The following is a 19419-nucleotide window of genomic DNA, read 5'->3' as shown; positions in this document are numbered from 1 at the left end:
ACCACTGGGCTACAACCCCAGCCCCTGAGTCTGCCTTTGAACTTGGGAATCTCCTGAATCTGCCTCCCAAACTGCTGGAATTACAGGCATGTGCTACCACACCCAGCCCCCCACCCCCCGCCATTTTTTTTTTTTTTTTAATTTTGAGACATTCTTACTAAATTGCTAAGGCTGGCCTTGAACTTGCAATCCTCCTTCCTCAGCCTCTGGCATTATTTGGCTTATGCCACTATGCCAAGATTATTTATTTATTTAAAAAAAACTTTTTTTTGAGGTGCTGGGCATTGAACCCAGGGCCTTGTACATGCAAGACAGAACTCTATCAACTGAGCTATATCCCCAGCCCGGACTAAATTTATTCTTTTTGTTTATTTTTTTGAGCGGTACTGGGGATTGAACTCAGAAAGGCACTCAACCACCACCTAGCCTCATCCCCAGCCCTGTTTTGTATTTTATTTAGTGACTCGCCTTTGCCAAGCCTGGCTTTGATCTTTGGATCCCCCAGTCTCGGCCTCCATGCTGCTGGTAGGTTTATTCTTTTTAAATTTTTGTTGTTATTGTTGTAGATGGACACAATACCTTTATTTATTTTTTTATTTTTATGTGGTGCTGAGTATGGAACCTTCACATACTAGGCAAGCACTCACTCTACCACTGAGCCACAACTCCAGCCCCTCCAGGTTCTTTATTTTGAGACAGTATCTCCTTAAGATATCTCCTTAAGTTGCTAGGAGGCTGAGGTTGTCCTGCAACTTGAAATCCTCTTGCCTCGGCCTGTGTTCTAACAAACACAGGCCGAGGCAAGAGGATTTCAAGTGTGTGTGTCGCCATGCTTAGGAAAATAATCAATTAGAGCTGAGGGTGATGGGTGGCACATACCCGTAAGCCCAGAACATTGGGGAGGCTGAGGCAGGAGGATCAGCCAAGACTTTTTAGAAAGACCTTGTTTCAAAATAAAAATGAAAAATAAAAAAGTCAATTTAGTTAATTGACAAAAGTCAAGGCATTGCTATTTCATGACCATATTTTTCCTTCTGTTTTTAATAAGATGAAGTTTTGAGTCAAAATCTCCCAATCTCCTTTTGTTTATCTCGGTATCACGACTTGGGAGAATGAATTAATAAGCTTTTTTTTTTTTTTTTTAAATTTTGACATGGGGTATCTTTTGCTGGGGTTTTTCTTGAATTTGTGATCCTCCAGCCTTAACCTCATGAAAGAGGCTGGGATTATAGAAATGCAACACTACACAGGGCAAATTATGGAATCCTAAAAGAGCAAGGTAGTTACAATTTAATGTTGCATATTAATAAGAACAGAGGGCTGGGGTTGTGGCTCAGTGGTAGAGTGCTCAGCCTAGCATGCAGGAGACACTGGGTTCGATCCTCATTACCACGTAAATATAAAATAACGATATTGTGTCCACCTAAAACTTAAAAAAAAAAAAAAAGAATCTAGTGCAGAATGGAGGTGGAATGGTGTGAAAAGCAAGGAAAGAATTAATCTTTTTTCTTCAGTTGAAATTTTACTGTAAGGGGTGTTAGTTCATGAATAGAATTTTCCTTACTTCAGTAATGGTGACACCATTAAAGTCTTGGATTCCCTTGCTTGTGTAATGACTGCTGAAGAAGCTACAGTCATCTTGGGCTGGGGATGTGGCTCAAGCAGTAGCGTGCTCGCCTGGCATGTGCACGGCCCTGGGTTCGATCCTCAGCACCACGTACAAATAAAGATGTTGTGTCCGCCGAAAATTTAAAAAAAAAAAAATCTGGTACATATTGTATTCAGTGATTAAAAAAAAAAAAAGCTACAGTCATCAAACATTTAGGGAGAAATTCAGATGCTTTAGTTAGTCTTGGTTTTGAGGCAGTACTGTACTGGTAATCCATTCTAACAATAAAAACTTAACTTCTCCTGTGGCTTCATTTCTTCATCTACAAAGTGAATAAGACCATCGGCAAGGTCCAAGGCCAAATAACTAACAAAAATATTATGGTGACCTTTGCAGACATCAAGCACTGAGTCAAGGAATACAACACTCATCTGGTTTCTCTTTGGTGTTGAGGAGGTTTTCCATTGCTCCCGACCAAGATATTGCTCAACGTTGTCATTTCTGACCTGGCACCCCCTATGAGTATTCACTTGTAATCTTCTCAAAACTTTTTTATCTTAGCCGGAGTGCCCCTCAGAATAAAGATAATGATAAGAAAATTTTAACATTTCTCTACTACGTCTTCAGCGCTCTCCTCTGACAATAATAATAATAATAATAATAATAATAATAATAATAATAATAAAGTATATTGGGAAAGAGAAGGAAGGCGAAGGGGAGGAGGAGGGGTCGAGAGGGGAGTCCAACTCCGATTTGGGGAAATCCAGCTCGCGTTTTGCCTCTCGCTCAGCGGTGCAGGGTCCAGCGAAGGCAGAGCCCCAGCTTCACTCCCTGAGGTCTGTCCTGGGGAGACTCTGCTGCTCCGGGGGGCTGACCTGGCGGGGAGTGGCCGCGCAGTTCGCTCCGGCGCGGTTTTGCGCGCGCAGCCACTGGCCCCTCTGCTCCCGGGTCTGCCCCCCGGGACACCTTCTGCCCCGCCCCAGTCATGCAACTTTACCTGCCTCTCCTCTGGGGATCTTTCGGAAGCAGTTGCCCACCCCGAGTGCTCGGGCCCTGACCGTGATGGAAGGTAAGCGTTCACCAGGGGCCATCCCGCACTCCTCGCGCCCTAAGTGGCCCTAGACTCCAAAGTTTGTGGGTACCAGCTGAAATTTGTAAGTTTGCCCGAGGGCTGGTGCTGGCTTGGAGACCCGCGACATGCGCTGCCTTGGTATCTGGAGCCAGGCAGTGGTGAGCTGGGGCCAGGGCAGAGGGCAAGAGTGCGGGGAGTGGGGACTCCTACTCAGAGGCCTCAGAAGGTTGCTGGGGGCTGCTTTCTGCTTGGACTGGACATGGTCGGGGCTTGGCATCCGCTACTCCCGGGTAGCCTCCGAGGTGGGCCCCCTCCCCGGCACGACCCCCCACTCCGGGAGCTCGGGGCGCTTTTGTTGAGGGTGGTAAACAATGCCCCCGGCGGAGAACCTTGCCTCCCGGCCCGGAGGCCCGGCCGCGCGCGGGGTGGGGGCAGCAGGGCCAAATGAGGCCCCGACCCTGGGGTCTACTGGAAATCGGGTAGCGGGGAGAGGGCAAGTGTAGCCTGGGGGAGATCCCTGAACGTTCTGGAGACGGCAGAGCTAGCTTCTTGGGCAGGTCAGAGGTCCGGGAGCCTCTGGAGGGGGAGGAGAGACAAGAGTTAGCGCAAGTTGAGAGTGGAGATCTGGGCTGTCCGGTGCTCGAGCGTCCCAGTAACGATAATTTTCCTCCCCATACTTCTTTAGCGGACAGATTGCTAAGGAAAACATTAAGGCATCTGCCTTCTGAGTGTTTCAGGGAGGGGACTTCAGGGGTGAGCTTTTTGGAATGGAGGCAATGGGGAGTCTTGTTAGGGGTTGACCTGGAGCTGTATGGACCAGGGAAGAAGGGTATTGGGGAAAGAAGATGCATATTGTCAAAAGACTTTCGAAAAACTCTTTTTAAGAGCTTCTCCCGGTCGCCAATCGCACTGGCAATGATTTCCCATTAGTCCTACTCAGGCGGGATCCCGGAGCGGGCCCCGAGGGTGGGAGGTGCGCGGAGCTGGGTGCCTGGGACAGGCCGTGCAGCACGTGAGCGGGCCCTGTCCCAGCCCCAGGGCAAGGGGCCGCAGAGGCTGCCGTCAATTCTCGTGCCAAGACAGGGAAATTTTATTTTAAAACTCTCTTTTTCTTTATCTCTCCTTTCCTCTCACTTCTTCCCTGTCTTCCACACCCCTGCTTGATTTCATCCTCTAGAACCACAATTCATTTATCTGTACAAGAAGTGATCAGAAAATAACTGGCCGGCGCCAGTAATCTTTCCGCGTGAAACGGGAACACACGTTGGGCATTTCTGAACAAGTAAATATCGTGTGTCGTAGATCTGCTCGAAGTGGGATTCTATCCGCCCCCCGCCCTTCGTCCTCCCAAATTAACCAACCAGCATGCACAGGTCACTTAGTTGCCTTCCTCCCAGGTTCCACTCTATACTGTCTCATAGTAATAATGATCGGTTAAGGAAGAAATGTTTGAAACGTGCCGAAAGACCTTCCAGCAAGGAAACATGCATCCAGAGCCTTGGGTCTGCTGTGAGCTGCGTGCTCCACCCGGGATGGGTTGAAGGGAGGCGCTAGAGAGCAGCAATCTCAGGTCCTTCTCTCAAGCCCCCCAATCTAGACGTAAAATAAAGGCATTGGTTTCATTAGGCCCCGGGATACTAAAATCATATGACAAGCTAGAGCAAGGGTTATTTGGAGCAAATTATGAATTTATGACAGCATTTAAACCGGGATGGGGCGGTACACGTAGATGAGAAATGGGTAAAAGGCGATGCTTGGAGATTATTATTTCCAAAACCCAAAAGACTGGAATTACATTGATTATTTTGTTTTTTGTTTTACGGTGGGTTTTTGTTTGTTTGTTTGTTTGGTTTGGTTTGGTTTGGTTTCTTTGTTTGGTGCGTTTCCTGATTTTACAGGTATTGGTTGCACGGGGTAAAACCAAAGTCCCTGCTTTCCCCAATTTAGGGATTCTAATTAGATTGTCAACCTCTCTGTCTTAACTAAATTATGGTTTAAATTAAATTAAGAATCAAGATGATATGGAACACGGGATACAGTGTCCGTTTTTCTTTGCAATGGTTGGCGGCCCTCTCTTGCAACTCTACTTAACATTTTAATGAGTTAACTATTTCTCTCAGTGCTGGTCTTCCGGAAGGGATGAGTCTGAGTTTGGATTTCCACTCTCCTTGCCCTTTGTTTCTCTCTCCCTCTCCAGCCTTCTTTATCTGGTCTGTCCTATCTCTCCCCTGCCTTCTTCAGTACATCTGTACCTTTCCTTCCCTGCACATTTAATTTCTTTCCCCACCTTTGCCCTACCTTTAGTCTTAGGCCTTTTGATCTAGTTATTTTATATATATGTATGTATATTTTCTAGCTTATTACCATAAATTTCTTTCCTTTCCTCAGTACTTAGTCATTTGACATTTCTTTTCCTTTCTTTTTAGACATTTTACTCCTTCTTACACTCTCTACTCTTCTTTATGTGCTTTATGTCTTTGGAAGGGCCATTTTACCTCCATTTTATCCTTTCCCTGGCCCTTTTTGGGTCCTCCCCCCCTCTCTCAGCAGGACAGCAGGGGTGTTTTACATATGGAAGGAGCTTTTGAATAAATCTGCTGGCATGCTAGTGACTCTCCCTGAACAGCCTTTCCCTGTGTGGGGCTCTCTCACACTTCCTGTGGTAGAAAACTATCTAGGAACAGCAAGCAGTCCCTGGCCTCCTCTTCCTTTCTGTGTAGAACTTAGTTTCTGGAGGAAACTGAGCTAGCTGGTGCTTTTAAAAAGAAAAGTTTGAAGTCTTGTTTTTCTCGGTCGAGTGCAAGAGACTTGAAGTCTATTCAGCTGAATGGAAAGACTGAAATCGGCACTCTTTTTTTTTTTTGCAACTGGCTCTGTGTATGCAAATACCACTTTTTTGGCTACAGCTGGTAGTGGGAAGGATTGCAGTGTAATTTTAAATTGACATGCGGGCTGGGTGGTTACATCAGTTCGGCCACTTCCTGCCCAGGAGACTTCTGGAGATCCAGAAAGGGGAGGGATGTGGGTAGAAGAAGATTTTCTGTCATGATGCTGTCAGTATTGCAATTTGTAGACAACCCATAGGGCTTAGGAAGGCAGTCTTTCATTTTATAGGCAAGGTGATTATTTTAATAATTGTAGGAAAAGGTTCCTTTTAGGGACAGACTTTTTGATATTTAAATTAACAAATTTATTGTGAATTATTTTTGCTTCAAGCAAAAAGAATGTAGCTGCAGAATGGCTACAGAAAGACTTTCATCACTTAATAAGTTAAAATAATATTGAGGGGAAAATTCTAATTCTATTTGTTGACTAGTTTGGTTAGTTAAGTTTAAATTAATTATGTGCAAATAATTAACTGGGCACAGTTGCACAACCCTCCAATTCCAGTGACTCAGGAGGCTGAGGCAGGAGGAACACAAATTTGAGGCCTCTCTCAGCAACTTAGCGAGACTGTCTCAAAATAAAAAATAAAATGGGTTTGGCACTGTGGCACACTGCCCTAATCTCAGGGGCTAGGGAGACTGAAACAGGAGGATCCTTTTTTTTTTTTTTTTTAAGAGAGAGAATTTTAATATATATATATATATATATTTTTTTTAGTTTTTCGGAGGACATAACATCTTTATTTGTATGTGGTGCTGAGGCTGGAACCCGGGTCGCATGCATGCCAGGCGAGCACTCTACCGCTTGAGCCACATCCCCAGCCCAGGAGGCTCTTAAGTTCAAAGTCAGCCTCAACAATGGTGAGGTGCTAAGCAACTTGGTGAGACCCTGTCTCTAAATAAAATACAAAAAAAAAAATACGGCTGGGGATGTGGCTCAATGATCTGGTACCCCTGAGTTCACTATCTCCAGTACCAAAGGAAAAAAGGACTGGGCATGGTAGCTGAGTGGTAAAAACACTCCTGGGCTTAATCCCCAGTACAAAATATATATAGCAGACGTTTTTTAAGAGAGAGAATTTTTCTTTTTTGTAGATGGACACAACACAATGCCTTTATTTTTATGTGGTGCGGAGAATCGAACCTGAGTGGCGCCTGTGCTATGCGAGTGCTCTAAGCCACAATCCCAGCCCTATAGCAGACTCTTATACAAGCCATGGTTATCATGATTACCCAGGGCCTGCTGTCATAGTTCTCTACTCTGTCTTATAAGTACTTCCAGCTAATCCAGTGGAGCACTGAAGCTCCTCCACTCTGTCCTTAATCTTTTATTCTCTATTTTTGGCTAATATTGTCTTTTTATGTCTCAAAGTATGAATTGGCCACTTATTTCTTATTATTTTAAAATTATTTTTGGTATCAGGGATTGAACTCCAGGGCACTTGACCACTGGGCCACATCCCCAGCCCTCTTGTGTTTTATTTAGAGACAGGGTCTCACTGACTTGCTTATTGCTTCAATTTTGCTGAGGCTGGCTTTGAACTCACTCAGGATCCTCCTGTTGCATTCAGCCATTAGAATTACAGGCCTTTGCCACTGTGCCAGGTCTCTTTTTATTATTTATTTATTGATTAGATTTTTTTTAAGTTGTTGATGGATCTTTATTTTTATATATTTGTATGTGGTGCTGAGAATTGAACCCAGTGTTTTACACATGCTAGGCAAGCTCTCTTCCAAAGAGCTACAACTCCAGCCCCTATTGATTAGATTTTTAAGGACCCAGGTGGATCAACCACTGAGCCACATCTCAAACTCTTTACTTTTTATTTATTTTTGGTACCAGGAATGGAATCCAGGGGCACTTCACTACTGAGCCACATTCCAGCCCTATTTTTTTATTTTATTTAGAGACAGGGTCTCACTGAATTGCTTAGTGCCTCTCTGTTGCTGAGGCTGGCTTTGAACTCACTATCCTCCTGTCTCACTCAGCCTCCCAAGCCATTGGAATTACAGGCCTTAGCCACTGCGCCGGGTCTCTTTTTATTATTTATTTATTGATTAGATTTTAAAATTTGTTGTTTTAAGATATACATGACAGTAGAGTGTATTTTGACATCATACATATATGGAGTATAACTCATTCTAATTAGGATCTTATTTTTTTATTTTAAGACAGGTTCTCACAAAATTGCTTAGGCTTAAGCTGTTGAGACTGACTTTGAACTAGCAATTCCCTTGCCTCAGCTTCTCTAGCTGCTGGGATTACAGGCCTGAGCCACCACACCTGGCAAGAATAGGTTTTTGTTTTGTTTTTCCCTTCCAGGACAATAGGAACTCACAGAATGGTGTCTATTAATTGCATATAGTTCCCCACATTGGGTCCAGTATGTGCATTTAACAACAGGGTCACCAGTCATATTTTCTGCTCAGGTTATATTTTCATGAAGCTATCCCCGTAGCACTGAGACTCTTGAAAATCTTCTAGGTTAGAATAAAACTGCTTTTGAGAAATACTGAAACATCAGTTTTCATTAGAAATTAAAAAATGAAGCCAGGAGTGGTGGTGCACGCCCTGAACCCCAGTGGCTCAGGAGGCTGAGGCAGAATGAAAGTTCAAAGCCAGCCTCAGCAAAAGCAAGGCACTAAGCAACTCAATGAGACCCTATCTCTAAATAAAACACAAAACAGGGCTGGGGATGTGACTCTGTGGGCAAGTGCCCCTGACTTTAATCCCTGATACCAAACAACTGATAGGGTTTAGGAAGTCAGTCTTAAATAAGTAAAAAATGAAAGTGGAGTTATGAAAGAGTAGTGAAAAAATGATATGACTATTAGAAATAGTCATTAGCTTGGGAGTGTAGTTCAGGGTGATCTGGGGTTGTGGCTCAGTGGTACAGCACTTGCCTAGCATGTGTAAGGCATGGATTCGATTCTCAGCACCACATAAAAATAAATAAAGAGATGTTTTAGTTCATCAGGGTGGTGGGGTCTGGAAATACACTTGTATTTTTACTTTTGTGTGTGTGTGTGTGTGTTGGGTATTTAACACAGGGCCTTCAGCATGCTAGGCAAGTGCTCAACCATTGAGCTACACTCCCGAGCTAATTTACCTGTTTGTATGGGTTAAACATTATATAATAAATAAATCACTAAAAGTGATACATTTAATAATGTTTGTAAATTAAAAGTGAAATTTAACTTCGGGGGCTCTGTGGGGATAATTCCATATTTAATTATGAACATATTTTATGGAATGGAGAACATTGTCTTTTTTTTTCCCCTCTGAAAATTTCAAGAAAGGTTTGCTGTCCTACCCTAAAGAGTTCAGCCCCTCAGACACCTTAATTTATCACAAAAGAAGGTTGCATTTCATAGTGGTGCTAAAATTAAGGAACCCTCATTTTAAAGAGTCCACATCTTCCAATCCATGTTGCTCTTACCTTTTCTATTTCCTTGGCAGACTTTTTTTTTTAAGAGGTAAGGTTTGATTAGTAAACATTCTCTTAATTATAAGTCTGAATTTCTAAGACTCTTGAATAGAAGATAGAGGAGACAGATAAACAGCTTATAAACTGCTTTCACAAACAGATCCCTGACAGCTTATAAACTGCTTTCACAAACAGATCCCAGGACACCAGATTACATACATAAATTTGAATTTTCATGGCTGAGTACAATACCTAGATTATATGCTTATAATAATTTTTTAGTATTGCATTAAAAAAATTTTATTTTACTTGTAGATGAACACAATACCTTTCTTCCTTTCTTTCTCTCTTCCTCTCTTTCTGGGGATCCAACCCAGTGCCTCACGCATGCTAGGCAACCGCTCTCCCACTGAACCACAAGCCCAGCCCAGCATTGCAATCTTAATACAGGAGATGAAGCATATTTCCAGTGATATAAGTTTCTAAAAATTGTCCAGGCATGGTGGCACACTGTAATCCTAGCAGTTTGGGAGGCTGAGGCAGGAGGATTGCAAGTTTAAAATCAGCCTCAGCAATTTAGTGAGGACATCAGCAATTGAGCGAAACCCTGTCTCAAAATAAAGTATAAAAAGGACTGAGGATGTGGCTCCGTTGTTATGTGCTCTTGGGTTCAGTATCTGGCACTACCCCTCAGAAACAAATAGTTTCTAGAGATTGGAATGGATTGTTTTTCATAATAAGAAAGCATTCTTAGAAAGGTATTGTTGACTTTCTGGAAAATGAAATTGGAATGCCTTTGGATCTTTAGTTTTCTTTTTGGTACTGGGGATTGAACCCAGGAAAGCTTTACCACTGACCAACATCCTCATCTCTTTTTATTCTTTATTTTTAGACAACATCTTGCTAAATCACCTCTAATTTGTGACTCTCCTGCCTGGATTATAGGCATGTGGAATTTCTCACATTGTGGCCAATCAATTGGGAAAGATTTGAGAAATCAGAGGCATCAGGGAATTGATTCAATTATGACACAGAGATACTTCTTCTGGTCTTTAAAGTACTTGGTCTTTACTTTATAATCCTTCACCTTTTTCCTTTCCTGGGGATTGAACCTAGGGCCGCACACCTGCTAGGCAAGCTTTAAGCCACATCTCCAGCCCCTAGTAATTTTCTGAACTGAAAACAGCCCAGGTGTGTCTACTTCCGAAGTTCATTTTCCTAACCTACCTCCCACCTTCCCCATCTCTCAACCTCTGATATCACAAGTGGGTTTTCCCCTGTAGGAGCCCACTGAGACCTCACAACAACCTAATTTCAGATGAAGAAATATGGACTTAATTAAGGGGTCTGCTGAAAGGCACATAGCCAGTGACAGCAGATTCAAGTGTAAAGTTGTGTTTTGTTTTTTTTTTGCTATATGGAATTAAACCCAGAGGTGATTAACTAGTGAGCCACATCTCAAGCCCTTTCTTAAAATTTTTATTTTATTTATTTTATTGGGTACTAGGGATTGAACTCAGGGACACTCAACCACTGAGCCACATCCTCAGCCCAATTTTTTTTTTTTTTTTTTTTAAAGAGTGAGAGAGGAGAGAGAGAGAGAGAGAGAGAGAGAGAGAGAGAGAGAGAGAGAGAGAGAGAGAGGGAGAGAATTTTAATATTTATTTTTTAGTTATCGGCGGATACAACATCTTTGCTTTGTATGTGGTGCTGAGGATCGAACCCGGGCCGCACGCATGCCAGGTGAGCGCGCTACCACTTGAGCCACATCCCCAGCCCTCAGCCCAATTTTTGTATTTTATTGGAGACAGGGTCTCACTGAGTGGCTTAGCACCTCAGTGAGGCTGGCTTTGAACTTTTTTTTTTAATATTTTTTAGTTTTCTGTGGACACAATATTTTCATTCCATTTCTATGTGGTGTTGAGGATTGAACCCAGCGCCCCGCGCATGCCAGGCAAGCGCTACCGCTTGAGCCACATCCCCAGCCTTTGTTTTGTTTTGTTTAGTTGTAGTTGGACACAATACTTTGATTGTTTGATTGATTCATTGATTGTGCTGAGGATTGAACCCCGCACCTCGCACATGCTAGGAAAGCGCTCTGCCGCCCAGCCATAATCCCAGCCCGGCTTTGAACTCTTGATCTTCCTGCCTCAACCTCCAGAGTTGCTGGGATTACAGGCATGTGTCACCACACCCAGCACATATAAAGCTTTCTGGAACTATCTGCAGTCACTAAATCAACCAGTGGGTCTTAGGATTTCCTGGGTCAGATCTATGAACCCAAAAATAAAACAAAATTTGAGGATGATAAAGGACTATCCACTTTTTCCTTTATTCCTTGTAATAATATTTAAAAATAAACCTACTCCTACTGTTTTGGTTCGTTGGTTGTTTGCTGTGCTGTGAGTTAACCCCATTCTGCAAGCCTTGCCTGCTTGGCGTGTGCTCTACCACTGAGCTACATTCCCAGTCCCTTTTATTTATTATTTATTTTACTTTTTGGTACTGGAGAGGAAACCCAGGGACACTTTACCACAAAGCCACTTCCTAGACCTTTGTATTGTTACCTTGAAATAGAATATCACTAAGTAGTTTAGGGTCTTGCTAAATTCCTGCGGCTGCCCTTGAATTTGCCATCCCACCGCCTCAGCCTCTTGAGTTGCTGGGATTACAGGTGTGATCTATGGCGCCTGACCCCATTTTGTATTTTTAGAAACAGGGTCTCACTGAGTTGCTTAGTGCCCCAACTCTTGCTGAAGTTGGCTTTGAATTCACGATCCTCCTGTCTTAGTCTTCCAAGGCTCTCGCACCCCACTTATTTATTTATTTACATGTGGTGCTGAGAACCGAACCCAGTGCCAGACCAGTCTCTACTATAACCCCAGCCCCTGTTGTCATGCTTTTGATTCTGTGATCTTTAGAAACACTGTGGATATATTAGTATGATGAGCTTCCTCTTTGGCCATAGGTCTTTTTTTGGCACTGGAGATTGAACCCAGGGGCACTTTACCACTGGGTTACATTACTGAGGCTGGCTTCAAATGTTCAGTTGTTCAATCCTCCTGCTTTAGCCTCCTGATTCATTAGGATTACAGGTACACAAAATTTCATGCCCTTCCGTGTTTTGGTTTAGGTTTTGTTGTGACATGGTCTCACCTTTGTTTCCCAGGCTGGTCTCCAACTCCTAAGGCTCATGGGATCCTTCCACTTAAGCCTCCAGAGTAACTTGGAACCTTGGGTGCTTGCTTCAGTTCTCAGCTTAATTGCTTGGTCTTATTATTGATTGATTGATTGATTGATTGATTGATTGAGAGAGGGAATTTTATATTTATTGTTCAGTTTTTTTTTCCAGCAGACGCAACATCTTTGTTTGTATGTGGTGCTGAGGGTCGAACTCCGGCCGCACGCGACCGTGCTACTGCTTAAGCCACATCCCCAGCCCCGCTTGGTCTTATTTTGAATCAGGGCAAACAATCTGAGATACAAAGAAAATTGATGATGGCTCTTGATTAACCCTTTTCCCTTTCTCCTCTTTACTTGCTTACTTTCAAATAATATTTGCTTGCTTTGTATGTTTCATTGTTCTAATCTCATTTTCTTCTTATTTTCAATTTCCTTGCACAGGCATTCATCATGAGACTTTTGGTACCCTTGGAGGAGGGGATTTTAGAACCAGCATTCTTTGGATTAAGTTGGGTGAAAGAGAAAAGAGGGACATCATTTCTGAGTGGGGGCAGGGCCCACCACAATCCCTTCTTTACACATAGTAGGTACTCAATAGATCTTTGTTGGACCTGTGAGTCTTATTTGTATCCTGATTTGCTAATACTAACTCTTTGAGATTTTGTGCTATTTGTTTGCATGTGAATAGCTCAAAACTTGTGGGTTGTAATTAGAACAGAGTGTTAATAGTGAATCTCCAATGAGTCTGTTTCTTAGTTTATGTTAGTCTCTTTTCCTCTGTCTTTACCAGATTTGCTTTCGAACATGTGCACATGATACCTCTGCCTGCGTTGGGATGTGCTCAGGAAAGAGTAAGAGGTGTGTGTGTGTGAGAGAGTGTGTGTGAAAGAGAATGAGAGAAGTAGAGAGGGAGAATGTGGTGTCTGGCATCTAACCCAGGTCTTCACTTATGCTATCAAAGTACTACATTTATAGCCTCCAAGCTATATTTATCCTGTCTGAGAGACAATTTTATTTTTCACAGTACTGGGTATTGAACCAGGAGTGTTCTACCACTGAGCTACATCCCTTTTTTTTTTATTTAATAAAAAAAATTATTTGTTCTTTTTACTTTTATATAACAGGAGAATATATTTTGACATATCATACAAACATTGAGTATAACTTCCTATTCTTGTGGTTGTACATGATGTGGTTGTATATTCATATGTGAACATAGGAAAATTATGTCTGATTCATTCTACTGTCTTTCCCATTCCCATCCCCACTCCCTTCTTCCCATTCCCCAATGTCCAACTTTCATTCCCCGAACCCCTCATTGTGAGTCAGCATCCTCATATCAGAGAGAACATTTGGCCTTGATTTTTGGGTAAATCTGTTTATTTCACTTAGGATGGTAGTCTCAAGTTCTATCCATTTACCCGCAAGTGCCATAATTTCATGCTTCTTTATAGTTGAGTAATATTCCATTGTGTATATGTTTCACAAACTTTTTATTTTGAGACAGGGTCTTGGTAAGTTGCCGAGGCTGGCCTTGAACCTGTAATTTTTATGCCTCAGCCTCATTGGGATTACAGGTGTGCACTACTATACCCAGCCTAAGAGGTTTTTTTTTTTTTTTTGGGTGGGGAATACCGGGGAATGAACTCAGGGGCACTTGACTACTGAGCCACATCTCTAGCCCTATTTTATATTTTATTGAGAGACAGGGTCTCATTGAGTTCCTTAGTGCCTCATCATTGCTGAGGCTGGCTTTGAACTCGGCGGTCCTCCTGCTTCAGCTTCCTGAGAAGCTGGCAAGAGGTTTTTGGTTTATTTTTTGGTACCAGGGATTGAACCCAAGGGCACTTCCTCCTTGCTAAATTGCTGAGCTAGCTTTGAATTTGCAATCCTCCTGCCTCAGCTTCCCAAACCAATGGGATTGTTAAGTGCCCAGTTTAGGGATAAATTTTAAAGTATCCAAATGGGATTTAAAGGTATAAATGACATGTAACTACTAGTGTGATTATCTTACTTAAAGAACTTCATCAACTTTTATCAGTTGTCATAGTAACTAAAGGAGCATTGTGTATTCAAGGTTTAAAGAAGCCTTTGACGGGCTGGGGATATAGCTCAGTTGGTAGAGTGCTTGTCTCACAAGCACAAGGCCCTGGGTTCAATCCCCAGCACACACACACACACACACACACACACACACACACACACACAAAAGATTCCTTTGGCCTATAGTAGATTGCTTGACTAGCATGTGCAAAGCCCTGGGCTCCCTCCTCTGAGTTTGATGCCTAGTACCCACCACACAACCACACACACCAAAGAATTCCTTAGTATAAATTTTTGTGTGTGTCTATTATACTTCTCTTTGGAAGTAAACATTTTCTCAGTTCCTCAGTTTCAAATAATAGTAAATATTCTATTTCAAATGAGAACGACTTACAATATTTTTGTTATTGTTATTATTTCAGACCAAAACCTGGTGCAACTGAACTTGACAATACATCCAGATTCTCTGCAGAAGTGAGACTTTCCAAAGGACCAATGACTCTGTTTCCTGTGTCCTTTCATTTTTTCCTACTCCATAACTATGTCTCGATCCCGCCATGCAAAACCTTCCAAATTGGTCAGAAAGGAAGATTTAACCAAAAAGAAAAACATCCAGCTGAAGAAGACATCCAAGCCAGCCAACAAAAATGTGACATCTGTCAAGACTGTGAGCCTTGGAAAAGTAAAGCAATTCCTTCAAGAAGGAGATGTTAAGAAAAAAACAGATCCTAAACCACCTACGCCAGTCAGAAGCCTTCTGACAAGAGCTGGAGCAGCCCGAATGAATTTGGACAGGACAGAGGTTCTTTTTCAGAACCCGGAGTCCTTAACTTGCAATGGCTTTACAATGGCTCTCCGAAGCACCTCTCTTAGTAGGCGGCTTTCTCAACCCCCAGTGGTTACATCTAAATCCAAGAAAGTTCCACCTTCCAAGAGTTTAGAAAAGCAACATGAGTCTGACTATAAGGTAGTCAATGATACGGGAGGAAAGTGCTCAGAAAATGATTCGGTCCCCATCCAAGATCAAGATCCCCTCATCCTCCCTGATATAGAGAATCTAATCAGTGTACAACATACATCTTTAATTGAAGGTGAGAGTCAAGAGACAACTCAGTCTTGGTCTCAAGGGATAGAGGATACCAAATTCCATGTACCCGTTCATAGTAGCCCTGCAGCAGGGATCCTTTCTGGGCCATTGGAAGGGACACATTGTGGTGAAGGACTATTCTCTGAACAGATATCAAATGGTATCAGTGATTCTCCTGGAATGTTTGCTCAGGACACTGTAGGTGCTCCTTTAATCCAAAGATCAGCCCCCGAAGTTACCTCTGAAAGTACCATTCAGTTAGAAGATTTGGGTTCCCAAGTACAATCTCTGAAGCTAACTGATTCTTATCTGGAACCCATGAAGAGTGAACCTACTTGTTTCCCATCTCCCAGTTTTAATAAGATTATACCTGAATTAGATGTTAGAAATTGCTTGTCTCTTGGTGGGTCTGTATATCCCAACACTCTAATAAAACTCCTCTTGGCAGGCTCAGAACCAGAAACCCTTGGTGCTAAACCAGATCATCCAGGGGCCTTCAAATCTACCCTAGATCAAGAGGACGTTCCTGATACCACCTCTGCCCTAAGACAGGCCTTCAGTGCTATCCCTCATCAATGGGAATTTCCTGGTGCTAACCCAGTTCATGGTGAGGCTCTCCGTGAGACCCCAGACCCACCAGAGATTCCTGGTGCTATTTCGGTCCAAGGAGAAGTCTTTGGTACTATCCCAAACCAACAAGGAATGCATGGTGTGGTTGGGGATGCTGCCCCAGACCTGCCTACTTTTCTTCCTATTGTTCCGAACCCAACTGCTACTTGTAATGCTCCCCTCAACCTCAAATGGCCTGAGCCCCAGAGCGCTGTCCCATATGGGCTTGAGGTCCAGAGTGCTATGCCAGTTTTGCCTCTGGGCTCAGGACACACTCCTCAATTATCATCGAACTCCGAGTTAGGTTCCATACCTCCATGGACAACTGCAAGCAATGTAGAAAATGAGAAGCACGTTCCAAGAAGCCTTCTGCCAGCTCACACTCAGGGGTTCACTTTCACCCCTGTTTCACTGGGTGTGACCCCAGTCTCCCAAGCCAATCCCAGCATATCAGAAGGAGGAAATTCCCAGGTTAGCATGACCAGCTTGGCTGATGTTAACACCACAGGGACATCTGTGCCAGTGTCAGTTGCCAATACCACCTCTTCTCCCTCTACCACCTTGCTACCAACTTTGGAAAGAAAGAAACGAAAGCGATGTGGGGTCTGTGAGCCCTGCCAGCAGAAGGACAACTGTGGCGAATGTACTTACTGCAAGAATAGAAAGAATAGCCATCAGATCTGCAAGAAGAGGAAATGTGAGGAGCTGAAAAAGAAGCCATCTGTGGCTTTGGAGGTAAGCAAAGGGTCAAAGGCTTGGGAGACAACTGCAATGTGGGTATAATGATCTGTGCAGAGATGATTTGCTTCAGTCCTATATCATCGTACTTTGGTGAAATGTTGGCTTTATCTGTAAGAATTTGTGGGTCTACTTGAAGATTGTCTTGTGCTCTGATGCCTTTGCCTGCCTTTTTTTTTTTTTTTTTAAACTGTTCTTTTTTGGTACTGGGGATTGAACCCAGAGGCACTTTACCACTGAGCCACATCTCCAGCCCTCTGTGTTATTTATTTATTTATTTTTTGGTACTGGGGATTGAACTTGGGGTGTACTCACCCACTGAGCCACATCCCCAGCCCTATTTTATATTTTATTTAGAGACAGGGTCTCTCTGAGTTGCTTAGCGTCAACGCTTTGCTGTTGCTGAGGCTGGCTTTGAACTCTACATCCTCCTGCCTCAGCCTCCCAAGCCACTGGGATTAGAGGTGTGCACCATCATGCCTAGCTGTATTTTTAATTTTGAGATAGGGGTCTCACTTTATTGCTTAGGGCCTTGATTAGTTGCTGAGACTGGCCTTGAATTTGGAAACCTCCTGCCTCTGGAGCCACTGGAATTATAGGTGTGTGCCACTGCACCTGGCCTTAGGTCGCTTTTAGAAGTTGTCCCAGAAAACTAGAACATAGAGTTTTCCATTATAGGATTTGATAGAGACATAGGGAAATTGCATGAAGTTTGGATTGGCTAAAATTTCTACTCTGCCTCATTTTGGCTAATGGACGTCTTTTTTTGGAAGTTACAGGACTAAAATATATGAGTGGAACAAATTCATTAACTCCCTAACTCCCTCGAAGCCCAGAAAAATCCAAGAAATTTAAAAAAAAATTAAATATATTTTTTTTAGTTTAGGTGAACACAATACCCAGCCCCAAATACCTTTCTTTTATTTTTTATTTTATTTTATTTTTTTAAGAGAGAGAGTTTCAATATTTATTTTTCAGTTTTTGGCAGACACAGCATCTTTCTTTGTATGTGGTGCTGAGGATCGAACCCAGGCCGCACGCATGCCAGGCGAGCGCGCTACAGCTTGAGCCAAATCCCCAGCCCCTACCTTTCTTTTATTAATTTTTTTTTTTTTTTTTAATGTGGTGCCGGGGATCGAACCCAGTGCCTCATGACAACCCTGCCCAAATAAGTTAAATTTTTTGCTTTTGAAAGAGTTAAAACTGGGGCTGGGGCTGGGGCTCAGAGGTAGAGAGCTTACCTAGCAAATGTGAGGTGCTGGGTTCAATCCTCAGCATCACATAAAATTAATAAATAAATAAAATAAAGGTATTTTTGTCCAACTACAACTAAAAAAATGTTAAAAAAGAAAGAAAGAAAGAGTTAATACTTTTGCATACTTATGCTACAAACTTTGCCTTGGAGGCATTCCAATAAAACAGCTTTCATCTCAATCTTTAGGGGGTGACTTCTACATGTTCTGCTTATTTCAAGGGGGTTTTAGTGATTAAGTGAAAATAGTTTGTAAACTTCAGTATGACACAAACATTAAGTCTTAGTACGAAAGTTTATGAACCTATAATAGTAAAAGTATCATTTAATTTAGAATTTACTTAAAAGATTTTTATACAGCTTGGCTAAAACTCAAAACTACTGCTTATCACATTTTTGGAGGCAATTGAACTGAGGGGTGCTTTTATTGTTTTTTACTTTGAGAGAAGGGTCTCCTTAAGTTTACTGAGGCTGATGTCCAATTTGCCATTCTCCTGCTTCATTGGGATTACAGGCATGCACTTCTATGCCTGTCTTGCCTCTCACATTTTTATTGTTTGGCGGGGGCACCAGGGATTCAACCCAGGGACTCTCCAACTACTGAGCCACATCCCCAACCCTTTTTATTTTTTAAAACACACCTGTGACAGGGGCAAGGTTGTGGCTCAGTGGTATGGCACTTGCCTCAAACGTGTGAGGTACTGGATTTGATCCTGAGCACCACATAAAAATAAATAAAGAAAATTAGAGGTATTGTGTTTGTCTACAACTAAAAAAAACCAAACACAAAACACACCTTTTAGGCTGGGATTGTGGCTCAGTGGTAGAGTGCTTGCTTAGCATACATGAGACATGGGTTCTATTCTCAGCACCACATATAAATAATTGAATAAAATAAAGGTTCATCAACAACTAAAAAAAATTATATACTGTGCATGGTGGCACATGCACCTGTAATCGCAGTGGCTTTGGAGGCTGAGATGGGAGGATTGTGAGTTCAAAGCCAGCCTCAGTGGGCCTGGGTTGTGGCCCAGTGATAGAGTCCTCACCTAGAATGCTTGAGGCACTGAGTTCGATCCTCAGCACCACATAAATGTAAAATAGATAATTGTGCCCACTTAAAAAACTAAAATAAGTAAATAAATAAATATTTGGGGGGAAAAAAGAAAAGAAAAGCCAGCCTCAGTAAAGTCAAGGCACTAAGCAACTCAGTGAGACCCTGTCTCTAAATCAAAATAGAAAATAGGGCTGGAATGTGGCTCAGTGGTGGAGTGCCCCCGAAAATCTACATACTTTTTATATAATATATACATTTTATATATAAAAATTTTAAAAATAAATTAAAAGACAGCTGCAAGTGACTAAAGAGGCTGGTGCAGGAGGATCACAAGATTGAGGTCAACCTTAGCAGCTTACCAAGACCCTGTCACAAAAAAAAAAAAAAAAAAAAAAAAGAAAAAGAAAAAAAGTAAAGAAAAATAAAGAAAAGAAAGAGCTGCCATCATATATAACA

At 42.4% G+C, this 19419-nt stretch overlaps 1 protein-coding gene across 4 annotated transcripts in view; it reads left to right on the top strand.

Moving 5' to 3' along the window:
- The first annotated feature begins 2485 nt into the window (after positions 1-2485).
- Positions 2486-19419, top strand: part of Tet1 (tet methylcytosine dioxygenase 1) — a 126096-nt gene continuing 109162 nt past the window's right edge. For 3 of the 4 annotated variants that reach the window (XM_071611220.1, XM_071611219.1, XM_071611217.1), the window contains exons 1-2: positions 2486-2678; positions 14643-16651. In XM_071611220.1, coding sequence (XP_071467321.1) covers positions 14762-16651 — 1890 coding nt within the window. In that variant the 5' untranslated portion in view covers positions 2486-2678; positions 14643-14761. Of the gene's footprint in view, positions 2679-2900; positions 2984-14642; positions 16652-19419 lie in introns of those variants that run through there. The other variant, XM_071611218.1, reaches the window with a different exon arrangement.

This window comes from Marmota flaviventris, chromosome 4, assembly GCF_047511675.1.
Source record: "Marmota flaviventris isolate mMarFla1 chromosome 4, mMarFla1.hap1, whole genome shotgun sequence".
In the NCBI taxonomy this organism is placed as follows: domain Eukaryota; kingdom Metazoa; phylum Chordata; class Mammalia; order Rodentia; family Sciuridae; genus Marmota; species Marmota flaviventris.
Note: the sequence above shows the minus strand (reverse complement) of the source record. Positions and strands in the feature narration are given on the sequence as shown.